This window comes from Halichoerus grypus, chromosome 9 (genome assembly GCF_964656455.1).
Source record: "Halichoerus grypus chromosome 9, mHalGry1.hap1.1, whole genome shotgun sequence".
Taxonomy (NCBI): Eukaryota; Metazoa; Chordata; class Mammalia; order Carnivora; family Phocidae; genus Halichoerus; species Halichoerus grypus.
Genome location: NC_135720.1, coordinates 110,980,924 through 110,997,423, shown reverse-complemented (window position 1 = coordinate 110,997,423; position 16,500 = coordinate 110,980,924). Strand labels below are relative to the sequence as shown.

Here is a 16,500-nt window from a genome sequence, read left to right as displayed (position 1 = left end):
CGGGGTCCCCTGGGGAGGAGATGAGCCCACCCTTCCCACCACCCCTACCCCAGCACCACCACCTACGCTCTGTGTAGTGGATGATGCGGGAGGCCATGTCACCAGCCCCGAAGGTGGTGTAGGGCGTGAGGCGGACCTCGTAGCTGTGGGGCACACGGAGGTCAGTCAGGATGTACTCCAGCAGCTGCCCCTTCTCCACGCGCCGCACTGGGATGGCCTTCACCACGGCGTTGTGCTGATTCAACTGCAGATACAGGGCGTTCCCAGATGCCCAGCAGGCCACACCCTCCACCAGAGCACCGGCCCAGGCCCTGGTGGGACTTGGAGGGTGGGGTGGGGGGCAGTGTCAGGGAGCAGAAAGAATAAAGGACTAGGAAGCCAGAGCCTCAGTTTCCCCCTCTGTGAGAGAGAGCAATCACTCCTACCACGCCTCCCTCCTAGGGCTGTCCTTAATAATACGTGATGCTGGGCACTGTTCAAAGTGATTTGCCATTATTAACTCACTTAATCCTCAAAATAACAATCCTCTGAGGTGGAACATTATAATGACTCCCATTTTACAGATAAAGAAACTGAGGCCAAAGAGATGTCATTTGCCCTAGCTCACACAGAGCTAGATTCTAGCCTAGGCGGTCTGCCCCAGAGCCACACTTTTACCCTCCACACCTCCTGCCCCTTGGGCAGAACCACATGGAATTAGACGGACACAAGAACAGCGTAGCTCCAGCCTTGCATTCTAGAGACCCTGTGGATGAGACTGCCCCCTACCCCACTCTAAGCTCCTGACTCACAAGTAGATTCTGTGTTTTGTGAGCAGAGCTAGCTCTGTCCCCCTTCCCTTCTATGAACCCAGCAGACATAGCCCAATTCTCAGGGCTGGGCCCAGAGCATGGGGTCAGAGGGCACAGGTCCCTAGAACCTCCCAGCTTCTGCTGCTGTGTCCAGAATACTTTCTCTCTGGCTCTGAAGAGTGGTCTGTAAGGGGGTCAAATATGTCCAAGCCCTGCCTCCAACCCCTTCCCATGGCTTGAGGGACACTCCCAGGGTCAGCCTGCCCCCGGGCCCCTGTCCCCCTTGGCCCACCTGGCGGACACTGAGTCTGTAGTTGAGCAGGGGGTCGACAGCATCGGGCTCCCTCTGGGTCCACTGCAGCACATAGGAGTAGTTCTTGGACAGCTTGTGGCTGCGGGTGGGGTTGGGGGTGTCGAAGTAAAACTCCGGGCTGTAGGCTTTGGCTGAGAGGGCGGGGAGGGGGGCGTGGGGCCGTGAAGGGTGGGGATGGGGAGAGACACAGAGAGAGGAGGCACGGGAGAGGGAGACGGAAGAGGATGGTGAGGAACAGAGACAGGGTATGGGGAGACAAAGAGAAAGGGAATATAGTGAAGAGAGGAGATGGTGGGAGAGGAGGAGATTGGGGGAGTGAGGGTGGAGTAAGAATGAAAGTGGGAAGTGGAGAAAAGGGAGATTGGGAATTCCAAGACGTGGTATTGGTAAGAACAGAGAGGAAAGGCCAAGGAAAAGCCAGAGAAAAGAGAAATTTGGGAAGACACAGAGGAGGGATATTAGAGAAGACACAGGGAAAGAGGATGGGGGAAAGACGCAAAGAAGGGTCAAGGATATTGAGGTGGAAGGAAGAGAAAGGAGAGGGATGGAGAGAGGCAAAAAGGTGGGGAGACAGGGGAAGTGTGGGAGAACAGGGGAGAGGGGAAGGAGGTGGGAAATGTCATAGGGGCCTCTGGCTGGCAGGGCTGGGTGGGGTGGGGAAGGGCTGGGGAGTGACCTGTGGTCCTGGCCCCCTGCTTTTGAGTGAAGAGATCCACACAAGAGCTAAAGGGGCACCCGGTCAGTTGGGGGCTGCTGAGAGCTGGAGGTGCAGTAGAAGGGGACAGGCACACCTGGGGCTCTCCTCCAGGGGCGCTGCCACCAGCTCTGACAGGGAACCAGCTCTCCCTCAAAGAAGAGAAAGGGCATCAGAAACCCCTTTGGCCCCTATGCGTTCCCCTCAGCCTTCACCACGACCTCCACCCCTTTCTGAATCACCCATGCCCGCCTGCAGCCCCAAACAGCCCACCCAGGAATGACTTGATGACGAGATAGGCTGAGAGGGATTTCTGGGCACCAAGGGGCCTGAATCTCTGGGGTGACAGCTCAGGAAATGTGTGCTGGCTGGCCCAGAGCCACCCACGACGTTCCAGAGAAGCTGTTGAGGGTCGTCTTCTCTCCTCTTAGCTACAGCTCAGGCCCCTCTCATTGGGCCTGCAATTACGAAAAGAGGGGGTCCTCCGTCCGCAGCCTCTGGGGCCCAGGACGAAGGAGGAGGGGCTTGAAATGTGATGGCTGGGATGGGGCGGTGCCCAGGACTTGAGTTGGAGGGTTTAAACCTGGTGTGGGCTGGGCTGGAGCGCACCAGCTACCAGGAAAGGAGGAAACGGAGAGCTGGGATTGGACGAGGCTGGAAGGGGTGGGGCCTATGCCTCGTAATTGGGGCCCAGGCGCGGTGTGGATGGGTCTTTAAAGAGAAGGGCCCATACCTGGTGCTCGCGGGGCTAGAAGGGCGAAGCCTAAGCCCGGGGAAGTAGGGGTTTGAAAGCGGCAGGGCTATCCGAGGCCAAGGAGAGGGAGGCTGAGCTAAAACGGGCGGGGCTTAGGGCACGTATAAGTGGGACTTGAGAAGTTCCTACACCTGGAGAGGGCGTGAGTGAAGCGGTGTAGCCTGTCTAGAGGGGCCCTAGGGGGACGGTTTGGTCCGAGCGGAGTGGGCGGGGTTTAGACCTCGCATGGGAGGGTCTTGGAAAAGCAGGGACCTAAACTTAGCGTAGGGGGGCTGGAAAGGGGCGGGGCCCAGGTCGACTGTGGGCGGGGCTGTGGTTGGGGCGGAGCCTGGCCCCAGGTGGGCGCGGTTGGGGGGGCGGGACCCACGGGACGCTCACCCGAGACCTGAAAGAGGCAGGTAGCCGAGCCCACGTCGTTCGAGATGCTGCACTCGTAGCTGCCGCTGCTGTCGCGGGTGACGGCGTCGAGGCGCAGTTCGGAGTGGTCGGGGGCCTCGGCGGCGACGGGGACAGCGGGCGGCGGAGGCAGCAGCTGCCCTTTGAAGCGCCAGACGGCCGAGGCGATACGCTGGGGGCTGCCCCGCAGCAGCGAGCAGCGCAGCAGCACGGGCCGGCCCAGCGCTTGGCGCACATCCTGGGAGCTGGGCTCCACCTCCGGCGGGACTGGGGGCGGGGGCGGCGGTCAGCGGGGCCGGGTGGGGTTGGAGGAGCGGCCCCATCGGAGGCGACGCACTCGACCCTGCTCCCGCACCCCCCAGCCTGGAGGGATCTCAGAGCGGATACACACTCGTAACATACACAATAGCCGCGCTCATACCTCCTTGACCTGCAGATACCCACCCCATCCCGGCCAATTCCTCCAGCCATGCTTCCCAGACTGGGCCTCAAATGGTCCCCTCACACTCCTCCCCCCGCCCCCTTCCCCACGTAGTGAAAAGCAGCATAACATGGGAGCTCAGAGCAAAATCCCCAGAGCTAGATGCCTTAGGTTCAAATCTCAACCCTGCCTCAAACTAGCTGGTAAGACCTTAGAGAGTCAAAGAGGCTTAGCCAAAGTCAGCCAGCTCCTCGGTGCAAGGGGCTAAGGACTGGAGATGAGATTCTAGAGACTCTCTCCAAAATCATCCCCTCCAAACTCCTGTCATTCTTAAAATGTAAACCCTTATCACTAAGTAACTTAAGCAAGTTACTTATCCTGTGACTCGGTTTCTCGGTTTGTAAAAACAAGGAAATAATAGAGTCTATTTATAGGGCTGTGAAGGGTTAAATGAGTTCATGCATTAAAATGCTCTTAGAACAGTGCTTGGCACGAGGTGAGTTAACTCTCATCGTTATACTATCAGACACAACGTGCTCCCTTGAAGGTCTTTCAAACTCCCATGTCTACCTGTTACGTTCTATCAGTTATTTCTTTGCTCACTGGGTCCCTGGGAATGAAGATGGGGGTGGGGGGGCGGCACTTGATAACGGAAATGTGGCAAGAGTCACAGACCTCCCACCTTAGAACACAACACGGGGGTGGTAAGGTTTGGGGGATATGGGCAGTACGTGGAGGGGTTGGTTGGACTGGAGTGTATGAAGGGGTGGAGAGGGGGCAGGTCAGGCTGAGAACCGGGAGGGACAGCTCAGAAGGGAGTCCAGGTGGGGCGATGAGACTCACACTGCACGTTCAGCTGCACCTGGGCCTCGCGGGGGCGCACGTTGAAGCCATTATACCGAGCCGTCTGGCAGCGGTAGGTCCCACTCATGTCGCGGCTCACGTGCTCCAGCCGCAGCTTCCCGTCTGGGGTTTCCTCCAGGGGCAGCCCCGAGGGCAGCAGCGCAGCCTCCTTGTCCACGCGGGACCAGAGCACCGGCGGCCGCGGCTTGCCTCGAACCTCACACTGCAGCTCGACGGGCGAGCCCTCCCGCACTGTGACCACGGCCCTGCCCTTGGGCACGCTGATGGTGGGAGGCACTGCGGTGGGGAGGCGGGCAGGAGCAGGGTTAGAGCTCCCGCCGGCCCCTGCTTTGGGGCTTCGGCTTCCCTCCCCCTAGTTTTGAGCCTCCCTTCCCCATCCCAGATGTCCCAAAGATCCCTCAGTATTTCCAAAACACAGCTCACCTCCCCCAATTCTCTCTACCTCCTGGGGTCTCTACCTCAGGGTCTCCCAACTCAGAAAGAGATCTGAAGTCGTCCCGGCCTATTCCTTCTTTCCCTTTAGCTCAAGGAAAGGGGGTTCCACCTTGTAAACAGTTCTACCCAATGACCTCCTCTCCCAACCCCCTCTCTCCTGCCCACTGACCCCGATCTAGTTAAAGCTTCCATCTTGCCTTCTGGAGTGTTACCACAACATCTTGCCTTCTGGAGTGTTATCCCAGATCGCTAGTCTGTCCCTCAACATGCTTACCCTTTCTTCCAAGGTAATAGGATATCTGGAGTTTAGCAGGGCACACAGCCAGAACAACCATTATGTCTCCCAGCCTGTCTTAGCGCTAGCTAGCTGTGAGCATGTGACTAAATTCTGGCCAGTGGGATGTGACAGGAAATAAGGGCCTTTAAAAGGCGAGGCTGTGCCCCTCTTCTCCTCCTCCTTCCTGCAGGCTGGAATGCAGACTGATGGCGGCAGCTGGAACTGCCATTGTGGACAAGGTGGCCCACACTAGGGATAACAGAATAGCAAGACAAGATGGAGCCTGGGGCCCTGAGGACTTGGTGGAGCTGAGCCATTATTCCAGCCTGGACTGCTCACTTTTATGAGAAAAAAAAAATACACATCTAGCTCATTTAAGCCACTAGTAGTATTTTGGGATTTTCTGTTACACACAGCCAAACCTAATCCAACCCAACACATCGCCCAACTGGAGGGTCTTTTAAAAACTTCTATGGGTCCCATCCCACATCCCATCAAACAAATTAAAATGTCCTACATTAAATATAAATTGTAAATAACTCCACAAGGCAAGCTGAGGTCCAGTTATCTAGTTAGGATCATGCATACTCTTGTAAACATTTATACAAATGCATTGGCTTTAATTTTACAGTTTTCTCTTTGTATTTTGCAGCCAATTAATTTGTTTTTCCAGGTCTAAATTATTTCCACAGGCCCTTAAAAAGCCTCCATGCCCTAGGCATCAGGCTAATGAGCCAAACTGAGGAAATGGCCCAGTGCCCCGTTGATTTCCCTGTTTCCAAACTGTCCCAGCTCCCAACCTTTCTCTGCCCCCACAGGTTAAAGGGCTGTCTCCTTCCGTTGAGGCTGCACTGCCCTCAGGTTAAAGCTCCAGTTCCTTGGCTCTACAAATAAGACCCTCGTGCTCCAGCCTCTGCCACTCCCCAGCCTCATCTTCCCTCTCCCATCCTGTGTCCCAGCTATGGGATCCACTTATACGGCTTGTAAGGGACACACTCCCTGGCTACGAAGTCTTTTCCCTGTGCAGAAGTCAGGATGGAAGGGGCCTCTGAGGCCATCTGGTTCACCATCTCACAGAGGAGAAACTGAGGCCCAGAGAGTCAAAGAGGCTTATCCGAAGTCAGCCAGCTCCTCGGTGCAAGGGGCTAAGGACTGGAGATGAGATTCTAGAGACTCTCTCCAAAATCATCCCCTCCAAACTCCTGTCATTCTTAAAATGTAAATCTTTCAGGGGTGGCTCTACAGTCAGACTGCCTGGGTTCGAATCCCAGCTACACCACTTACTATTTGTTAACTTAGGTGAGTTTCTTAAACTCTCTGAGCCTGTTTCTTCATCTCTAAACACTGATGATAAACTACCCCATAAGGTAAACCATGAAGGTGAATGAGCTAAATATGAAATCATCAGAACACAGAGTAAACACTCAATAAATGTTAGTCATTATCTCATTGTTGTTATTTATTATTATTGGAATAAAGACCCAAATCCCTGCATAATCTGGCCCCCGCTGACCCCTCTGCTCTCTCCCATTTCACGCCATTCTCCCAGCTGCACTTTCCTCCCTTCAAAAGTGCTCCAAATGGCCCATGCACTTACCTGCCACAGGGCCTTTGCACATGCTGCTTCTTTGGCCTCCCTTTTCTTCCACCCTCCCTTGCTCTCTTTTGCCTAGCAAAATCCTGCCCCTCCCTTAGATCTCAGATCAAACATTCTATCTTAGGAAACTCTTTCCCAACTCTCGTGCATCAGAGTTTGCAGTGATATATTTGTGAGACTGTCTGAAAAATGTTTGCCTTCCTGCTTCGTTCAATGCCAGCAGAGCTCATTTTGCCCACCACTCTACCCCAGAGCCTAGCACAATGCCTGGCATACAACAGATGCTTCATATGGAACACAGAGGAAACACAAATCGTGTTCCCCTCACTCTGGTCTCCTTTCCCCCAAGCTACTGTGCCCACCTCCCCTCTGTGGGCCTCTCCAGTTTCCTCACACACACACACACACACCCATGCCGCTTCAGCTGCCCACCTGTCTCAGAGGAGATGTTGACCTCGATGCTGAGGTCAGGCACAGGTGCTCCTGGGAAGGAAGCCACGCACAGGTAGGTGCCATAGTCACTGAAGTGCAGGTCAATGAGCTCTAGGCTGCTCGTGACGGCAGGCAACTCGGGGTCATTTCGGGTCACCAGCAGCCTCTTGGACATGCGTGCCGGCTTGCCGTTCTTGAACCACTGGTAGGTCACCTTCTCCTGGGGTACTGCATCCACATGGCATGACAGCTTCAGGTCCTGGCCCAGCTGTATGTTCTCACTCTCTTTGATCACATCTGGGGTGATCTGGAACGTAGCGTTCTTCATGGCTATGGGTGGATGGGGAGGGAGAGGTGGCTGGGGCTGGCCCAAAGCCAAGGGTCCATGTCCCTCCCACCCCCATCCGGACCCAGCTTCTCTCCTTGAACTGGCCTTCCCACACCATCACCACCCCCAAGAGAAACCATCACTTTGCTTGGAAATCGTTCTGCTTGCTCAGATGCATTTTTAAAAATCCAAAAAACCTGGCTGTAGGAAAGTGGGTTTAGGAATTGTTATAGCCACTGTTGGCTGAACGTCCATTTTGTGAGAGGCACCATTCCAAGTGCTTGACATGGGTTTACTCATCTCACCCATCCCACAATCTTGGAGTGAGGCACTTTGCTGTCCCCATTTTACAAAGGAGAGAACTGAGGCTCAGACAGCTTAACTAACTTGCCCAAAGAAATAGCCAACCTTGAATTCAGACTCAGCCTACACTCTTAAAGGCTGCACTGCTTTATTTTTATTCTTGTTTTAAACCTTGAATATGCAAAGTACAATTTTTGGAAAGAGGCACCAGAATGTATTAATGCTTCTGTCTAGAGAGTGGGGCTGAGGGGAAATTTTATCCTTTTGTACTGTTTGCTTCTTTGCAACAAGTTTGTGCAATTTTAATAATAAAAGCCTAATACAATTATTTTACGTGAAATTACATAAAACACAGAGTTTAGAAAAAAAGGGTCTAGCCTCTTTGAAAAATCTGAATATTGTCTGACACAGCCAAGAGTTAGACAGAATTTTTCTTCTTCTTTTTTTAAGTAGGCTCCACATCTAGCATGGAGCCCAAAGCAGGGCTTGAACTCATGACCCTGAGATCAAGACCTGAGCTGAAATCAAGAGTTGGACACTTAACTGACTGAGCCATCCAGGTGCCCCTAGACAGAATTCTCAATAGTGGGTGCTAATTCGACAGGTCCCTGGTACAACGGCCATGAACTAGGACTGGGCTGGGCAGAGCAGGCTGGACATCACCCTAAGAGGCGACCGTAAGTATTTGATGTAAACTGCAATCTCAGGAACCTAGGTTTTAAAGGCCAAATGGAATTAGGTGGAAAAAAGTAACCTGACAAGAAAAGTACCATCAAAGGAAAAAGCAGTCATCAGCAACAATCTTGCTACTGTCTTTCTTGCTCTGATTAAGTAAAAACTCACCGAGAGCTAGCTTCTTTTTGGGATGAGGGAAGAACAAAAAGGAGAGACCATTTCATCAGAAGACTCTCCACTGGATTTGACAGAAGCTATACTTTATTTTCAAGGGCTAAAGAGCTGCAAACAAGCCTGGATCTTTAAAATTTTCAAATAAATTAACAACAGCCAAACAACAACCTAAAGTTACTTCTAAGTCAGAAGAATTTTAAGTTTTCTCTTTAGGGGTGCCTGGCTGGCTCAGTCAGTAGAGCATGTGATCAGTAGAGCATGTGACTGTTGATCTCAGGGTCATGAGTTCGAGCCCCATGTTGGGTATAGAGATTACTTAAATAAATAAAACTTAAAAAAAAAAAAAAAGCTTTCTCCTTCAAGCACAGTAGCAAAATCAAGATCATACTGAGAAGCTAATGAGGCTGAGGTTTAGTAAGTAGGGTGTTTATACTTCTTTAATCGTGCCCCAAGTTTTGTATCATTTTTACATTTAGTAATTACCTTCAGACTCACTGACACACTTTGCTAATAAAGATTTGCATATGAGGTATGTACAAATCCATGTTATTTTCATTTTAATTCTGTGGAAAATGTAGAAACCATTGTATGGGAAGAGTCAGGAATTTTCTCTTAAAGACTGGAATGTCCACATTTAGCTTTTGGCAGCCTCAGTTTCCCAATCTAAGAAAAATGTCAGTAATTGGGGTGCCTGGGTGGCTCAGTCAGTTAAGCGTCTGCCTTTGGCTCAGGTCATGATCCCAGGGTCTTGGGATCGAGTCCCGCATTGGGCTCCCTGCTCAGCGAGGAGTCTGCTTCTCCCTCTCCCTCTCCCTCTGCCTCTCTCTCTCTCATGAATAAATAAAATCTTAAAAAAATATATAGGAAATCAACGCCAGCCCTTCCCACTTCTTCCACTGTCAAGATGACATTTGGAAATGTAGATTATAAATAAAACTTTATACAAATTGTAGTCCAGCCGCTGGCAGACAGACAAAAGGAAGCAGACAAGCTCCTTTCCCAGTTCCCCGGTGGTTCCTGGAGGGCAGGGCCCCCGCCCGCCTCCCGAGTTCCCTCCCGCCCCTCCGGACACACGTACATCGCACCAGCAGGTTGACCGTCTTCTTGGCAGGGTTGCCCACGTTGTTGGTGGCCGTGCAGTTGTAGTAGCCAGAGTCCTGGGCCTGCACTGAAGGGATGCTGAGGGTGCCACTCCGGGCCACAGCACCCAGGGGCAGCGGGCCCGGCCCATGGGACCACTGCAGCTGGGGTAAGGGATCGCCGCCTGCCAGCAGACACTGTACTGTCACATTCTCCCCCGGGTTGACCACCAGAGTTTCATTCACAGACAGCTTCAGGGCTGGTGGTGCTAGGAGGACAAGGAGGTGGGGTCTTAGGGGACCGTGAGGCAGCGCTGGGGGAGCTGAGGGGGGAGGAGAAGCCATGGGCTTGGGGAAGGCCTGGAGGGAGAGGGCAGGGAGCAGGCGGGGGGCGGGGTGGGGACACGCTCACGGTGAGGGGCCTAGAGTCCTGTGGGGGGCGGGGCGCTGTCTCCTAGCTGGGGAGTCAGCCCCAGGCGGGCGGGGGGCACGGGCAGGGAAGGCCTGTACCCGTGGTGTTGGTGAGCCGGAAGGTGATGGCCTTGTCCGGGATGCCGCACACGTTGCGTACAGACACCTGGCAGGTGTAGCTGGCATAGTCCTGGGGCCGCAGGTTCTTCAGCTTCAGGACCTTGGTCTCCCCCTAGGCAGCAGCAGAGCACTGGGGTGAGGGGTCTGCTTGGGTCTCTAGGGATCCCACACACATTCACCCAGCACCCGAGGCGGAAGCAAATTTCTACTTAAATTTCTATCTTTCCAACCTCCACAGCGTTTAGCCTCAGGGAGCCGGGGCCTGGGGTGGATACGGCAGTCTCCATACCTTGGGCTTCTCTGCATCTGGTGCTGTCCTGGGGCACACCGGCCGGGACAGCCTCAGTTTTCCCACTCTGGGAAATGGACGGTAAGGAAGGACTCCTGCTCTGTCTTACAACCCATACAAACATGCGGCTGGCCCACAGGCCATGGCCCCATGTGGAGTTTTGCCACCTAGGATAGCCACCTCTGAAAGATGCCCCTGGTAGGACAGCTGCATCACCACCATCCCGGACTGTAGGGGTCCCATGGGAAGTGCAGTCATCTCTCTGCCCCCAACTGCTACTGCGCCTGCCCAAGAGTTCCCAATACTCTGCCAGCCAGCAGCACGCGGGGATGACATGCCTGCCCCTGGAGGGTGCCTTTCCTAACTACCAACGTCCCCGGAGGACTGGTGCCTGGGGGACTCTCCTGTCCTCCCTGACCTTTCTGTCCTGATTTCATTTGGCAAGGGCTGTCTGAAGCCCAATCAGAATGCATGCTTCTGACGTCAGAACAGAATTAGTGGAGTCAGGGCATAGTTCCTGGAACACAGGATCACGAGGCCTCGGTCTCTGCGTCCCCCTCCCTTGCTGGGTGCAGAAGGAAGAGTGTGGGGCGAGCCATGAGGAGACCAGGCCGGCTGCTGTCCATCCTGACCTGGGTGTAGAGGGGCTCATAGATGTCGACCCCATTGTCCTGGCTGTGAGACAGGGTGTCGGAGCCCCGCTTCCAGATGAAGCGGGCAGGCGGGTTGGAGTTGACGGTACAGCGCAGGAACACTGTCTTCTCCTGGTAGAAATTGCCTCGAACATCGCTCACCGTCTGGTGCACCGTCAGCATGGGCTCGTCCAGGTCTGCAAGGACACAGCCCCAGTGGAGTCAGGGCCAGCTGACCCCAAGGCGGGGGGCTGGGTTTTCTGGCAGCCCGCAGGGAAAGCTAAGCCACCCTCAAGGGATGCTTCCAGAGAGCCAGATGCTCTCCCAGCCCACAAGCTTGACCACCCATTAGAGGCCGGGGAATGGACTTAACGGCTTCCCAGCTGTCCCTCCCCCTGGCCCTGCATGCGGGTGTCTATCTTCACCCTCCCATCATGGGATGGAGGAAGCAGCTGCAGACTGGAAATCAGGACACTGGTTCAAATCCCAGGTTAGCTGTTAATTTGCAGTGTGACCTGCCTAAGTCCCTTCTCTCTCTGGGCTTGTTTCCTCGCTGGTAAATTGGACTAGACTGGTGGTTCTCACCTCTGTTTGCAGGACAGAATCACATGGACACTTTCCTTGTAATACCACTGCCTGGCAGAGCTCACTGATGGTGTCAGAAGTCAGAAGAATGATTGCCTCTAAGGAGATTATTGACTGGGAGGGAGCATGAGGGAACTTTCTGGTCCTGGAAATGCTCTTGAACTGGATGGTGTTTACACATGCATAGACATAAGAATTCACTGTACTGTACATTTAAGATTAGTGTACTCTATCGGATGTAGCTTAATCCTCAATTTAAAAAAAAGAGTTTAAGAAAAATCCTGATGCCGGGGCCCCACACGCAATTATCAGAATCTCTGGAAGTGGAACCCAGGCATCAGTAGTTTCTTCTAAAGACCCCCGTAGACATTCTAATGGGCAGCCAGTGTTGTGAACCAAAGGCACCCACATTGCACAGCCTAACATCCTTCGACAGGTGTCCCATCATTCTGTCCTCGCACAGCCCACTTGGACAGAAGTCATAACAAAGACCAGAGGTGGAGGTAGGGCATTGGTAACACCCGGGCCATGTCTGCCAGCCCCTTTCAGCACCAATAAATCAAGAAATGACCCTCAGCCCCAGGATTTGGCAGGCCTGTGGTTGACTGAAAGGGGACAGAAGGGTCTGAGGTTCCATTGCTCACCACTTGGGGGTCTCACTTGGGTGGGGGTGCATGGGCATATTTAATGGGTAGGTTCATTGTAGACATTAAGATGATGCCAGACAGGCCCCTTGGCTTGGCCCTACGGCTTCTGGGTAACTAGGATCAGCCTGGGCGAGCAGTGAAATAGCCTCTTGGGGCTAAGGGGGTATCTCTATGGCGGGCAGGTAGGGACTAGGGGCTTCCCATTCAACCAGCAGCCAGGATTGAGGGGTGCTTGGTCCTGTAAGTGGTGGGAGTAGGGAAGTTTCAGAGAGGCCCCTGGGGCAAAAGCAGAGACATGAGGTACTATGGGAAGGGCACCAGAGCAGAGTCCAGAGAACCTTTGCAGATGAACAAGTCATAGACCCCCAGTACCTCAATTTCATCTGTGAAAAAAGTATAATCCAACCTGTCCCACCCTCCCTGATCACTTGAGAGGGCTGTTGCAAGGTACGTATGGATTATGGAGGGAAACGTGTGAAGGGTATAGGGTGAGACACACTGGAGGAACAGCAGGTAAACCCCTTCAGTCCGGAAGAGATGAAGTCTCTACTGTGCTCTTCCACGGAGGTGTCGCTTCTCCAGCCTCCTTTCCACCCCCCCCTCCCGCCAAGCCTGAGCGCCCGGGGGCACCCCCGGCCGAGACTCACACTGCACGTCCACGCGGATAGACTTGATGGCGGGCACGCCCACGCCGTTCTCCGCCTTGCAGTAGTAGCGGCCGCCCTGCGTGCGCGCGATGCGCTCGATGCGCAGCGTCTCGTTGAACACGGATGTCTCCTGGAACTTGTCTGAGGCGCTGCCCGCAGTCTTGGTCCAGCGCACCTGGGCCGGCGGGGTGGGCCGAGTGAGCCGCGGCAGTGCGGGGGGGGGGGGGGGGGTAGGGTTCCCGGCTGAAGGCCAGGCGACCGTGCCTTCCCTCCCCCCGGCCCCCACTGTTTTTCCTGAGTGCCCGTGGGGACCACCCTGGCCTGGGAAACTAATTCCCCCAGGGGAATACACAGATGGGGCAGGGTCTCGGGAAGGAATCTGGGGAATCTGGGGTCAGAGGGAGGAGGCTTTAAAGAAGGCAGGATAGTGCAGTGGTTAAGAGGCAAGTTGGATTGGGGCAAGTTATCCCACCTTTCCTGCCTTCCTTTCCTCATTGGGAAGATGGAGAATATCCCACCTAGGCTTCCTGGGAGGATTAAATGTGCCTTAGTGCCTGTAAGACTAAGAATTTGATAAAGTTTTTAGTGGCCTTGGGTAGGTTACTCCTCTCTCAGCCTCAGATTTTTCATCTGTGGAAGAGGTCTATGGGGTAGACTCCAAGATGGTCCCCAGTGATCCCAGCCTCTAGTCCTTTTTTCTGGGGTGCCCTCCCACTTTGTACTGGGGATGGGCTGTGTGACCAATATAACACAGTGGGCATGATGGTATGTCACTTCCAAGATCAGGTTATGAAGGACTGTGATTTCCATCTTGGGGAAAGCCATCTGGCTTGTCATGAGCAGCCCTCCGGAGGGAGGGGTCCACAGGGGAAGAGGGGAAACCTCAGGTGAACAGCCACAGGAGGTCGCCTGCAAGTGGGTCCTCCCACCCCAGTCAGTTCTCAAATGGCTGCAGCCTCCTGAGAGACCACGGGCCAGAACCAGCCAGCTAAGCTGCTCCTGGATTCTGGTCCCACAGGAACGGTGAGGCAATACGTGTTTGTTGTTTTGAGTTGCTGAGTTTTAGAGCATTTGTTACGCAGCAGTAGATGACTATAACTATAACATAGCATAATTTCTGCTTTGCAGAGGTTTAGAAACAAAGCGTATAAAGCACCTAAATGTAGCCCCCGGTATATATTACTCACTCAACGAATTTCCACTGTTATCAACATTGCCCTATATTGTGGGGAGCTAGCAAGGATCACACAAGACACTGGAGCTACTACTCAGAGTAGCAGAGGTTTAAGAAAAATTGGTCAGTTCCAGATGATTAAGTCTTAAGGATTGGAAGATGGGGTAGGGAAGCTTCCAACTTAAAGTTGGGGAGGGTTGCTTATTACTGAGACAGGGCAAAGCCCCTGATCCCGGCGAAGAGGTCAGGCTGTAGGCCATGAAAACAACAAGGCTGGGGAGAAGTGGGTGAAGGGCAACTTTCTCATGCAGAGAGCAGCCACTCCAGGGTTTGTACTTTTCTTCAATTCTACAAAATTCTCAGCCTTTATCTCTTTAAATGTTGTCTTCTCTCAGTTTTCTCTAGTCTGCCCTAAGTTTATGTTGTAGCTTGTCATTCTATCCTCCATGTCTCCCAACTTCCTTTTCACAATTCCCATCTCTTTGTCTTCTCCAGGCTGCTTTGTAGTTGATTTCCTCGGATCTATCATCCAATTAGCTAATTTTCTCTTTAGCTATCTCTATGGTATTGAGGCCAAATTTTTCAAAAGATCGTATTATTTTTATTTCTAGGATTTCTATTTGGTTTCTTCCCCCCATATCTAACTGATCAGGTTGTATAATCTTTTGTTATCTCTTTAAACACTTTAAACATATTTATTCTCAAGATCCTTTCAGATGGCTCTGTTTACTCTGTTTCCTCAGATATGACTTGTTCAATTCTTTGAGTCTCTGGACTGGCCCTGCTGGCACTGTATTTTTAAATGTGTTTTAAAATTTTACTCCACAGGCTTGTAGTCCATGGGAGTTTTCTTCCACAGAAGTTCCACATGGGCCCTCACATGCCTGTCTGTGGTGTAGCTCTATGGTTGCCTATGCCCAAGACCCATGGGTTCACAGGTTCCAACTAGTTTTTATATTAGTTTCTCAGCTTTGGGTGTCCTCACCACTTGGACAGTGTAAGAAACAGACAGCCCAAGGGGTGTGCTCCTTTAGAGGCGACCATTTGTACATACGCCCTGAAGCAGAGTCTGCTCCCTGCTGTGACTCTGGGCTGTGGGACAGAGAACTTCTGGTCCCCATTCACAGGGGGTGCCCTTGTCAAGCTTCCTTCTTTAGGTAGAGAGTCTAAGTCTAGCCTCCAACCATAGATGGACCTGGGGCCTCAGCTCATACCCCCTGTGCATGTATTCATACTATTATCCCTGAGGTGAGTATGTAGTTCAAGCCCCTCCAAGGACCATGTTCTTCACCTTCTGCTCACTGCCATTGCTCCAGATTCTTTCTTCATTTTGGCCCTTGAGATTCCCACTCTCTTACTATTTGTTTGGAGTGGGGAATTCCATGCCCATTCCATCCCCCATCCTGACCTCAAAGTGGGCCTTGAGATGCTCCTTCCCTGTTCTCCTGCTAGATTGGATGCTCCATGACAACGGGAACTATATCTTCAGGGCCCATCACAGCGCTGGGCACATAGCAGGTGCTCAATAACTACGTGTTTAATGAAATGAGCAAACAAGGAGGTAGACGCATTTCAGGAGAGGTGAGCAGCAGTGGCCGACACAGGAATGAACAGGGTGTACTTGGGCACGTGTGACTAGAGCACAGTATGGGTATGAGGAGGATGGCAGTGGAGGTCAGACAGGAAAGGCAGGTGGGGCCAGACTGGGGTGGGGGGGGGTCTTCCCTTCCACCCCTAGCAGCCTGAACTGGGTCTGGTAGTTAAGAGGTAAACCACTGAAGGTTTCTGAGCAGGGGAGTGCTATGATAGAGCAGGTTTCAAGATTACAATTCTGGGAGCTGGGTACAGAAGCGAATTGGAGGGGGGAGCATGGAGGGGGGCCAGTTAGCCTACTGCAGTGGTCCAAGGGCTAGGATTGCAGGTCTGACCTCCAGAGGTAATGAGGAATAGAAACAAAGACCCATGCAAGAGACATAAAAACAGAAGCCGCAGAGGCTGGCTAGATGTGGGGAATGAGATGGCACAGAGCCATATTGTAGCCCAAGGGTTTGAGCCTAGGTAGCAGGAAGAACAATGACATTGTGGATGGAAGTAGAAAAAAGAGTGTGTGCGCACACACACTGAGCCCCAGCCATAAACCACTCATGAATGCAATGCACAAGGGGACACACACAGGTGGCCAGTGCAGCCTGAGGGAGAGATGGCCCAGCGGCCTCCCTGGCCAGGGAGGACCATCCTGACGTCACGCCTGATGCAAACAGCAACCTGAAGCCTGGCAGCATCACTATCACTTTGAAGCAAAACTTTAAGAAGAAGCAAGCGGTGATGATGGTTTCAGGTTGAGTCCTCAGGGGTTTCCTTGTCCCTTTGCTTATCTCCAGGCCAAACTTACCAAAGCCATCTCTGTGCCCAAAATTATCCCAAAAATGCTTCTGCATTTCATTGCCCTCCCTAGGAGCCAA

General features: G+C 53.0%; 1 protein-coding gene across 2 annotated transcripts in view; it reads right to left on the bottom strand.

Moving 5' to 3' along the window:
- Nucleotides 1-16,500, bottom strand: part of MDGA1 (MAM domain containing glycosylphosphatidylinositol anchor 1) — a 57,630-nt gene that overhangs the window by 11,406 nt on the left and 29,724 nt on the right. For both annotated transcript variants that reach the window (XM_036074363.2, XM_036074364.2), the window contains exons 3-11: nucleotides 12,865-13,039; nucleotides 10,986-11,182; nucleotides 10,044-10,176; nucleotides 9,533-9,802; nucleotides 6,975-7,304; nucleotides 4,213-4,509; nucleotides 2,931-3,215; nucleotides 1,084-1,235; nucleotides 67-244 (exon numbers count right to left, since the gene is read on the bottom strand). In XM_036074363.2, the coding sequence (XP_035930256.2) occupies nucleotides 67-244; nucleotides 1,084-1,235; nucleotides 2,931-3,215; nucleotides 4,213-4,509; nucleotides 6,975-7,304; nucleotides 9,533-9,802; nucleotides 10,044-10,176; nucleotides 10,986-11,182; nucleotides 12,865-13,039 (2,017 nt within the window). The remainder of the gene's footprint in view (nucleotides 1-66; nucleotides 245-1,083; nucleotides 1,236-2,930; nucleotides 3,216-4,212; nucleotides 4,510-6,974; nucleotides 7,305-9,532; nucleotides 9,803-10,043; nucleotides 10,177-10,985; nucleotides 11,183-12,864; nucleotides 13,040-16,500) is intronic.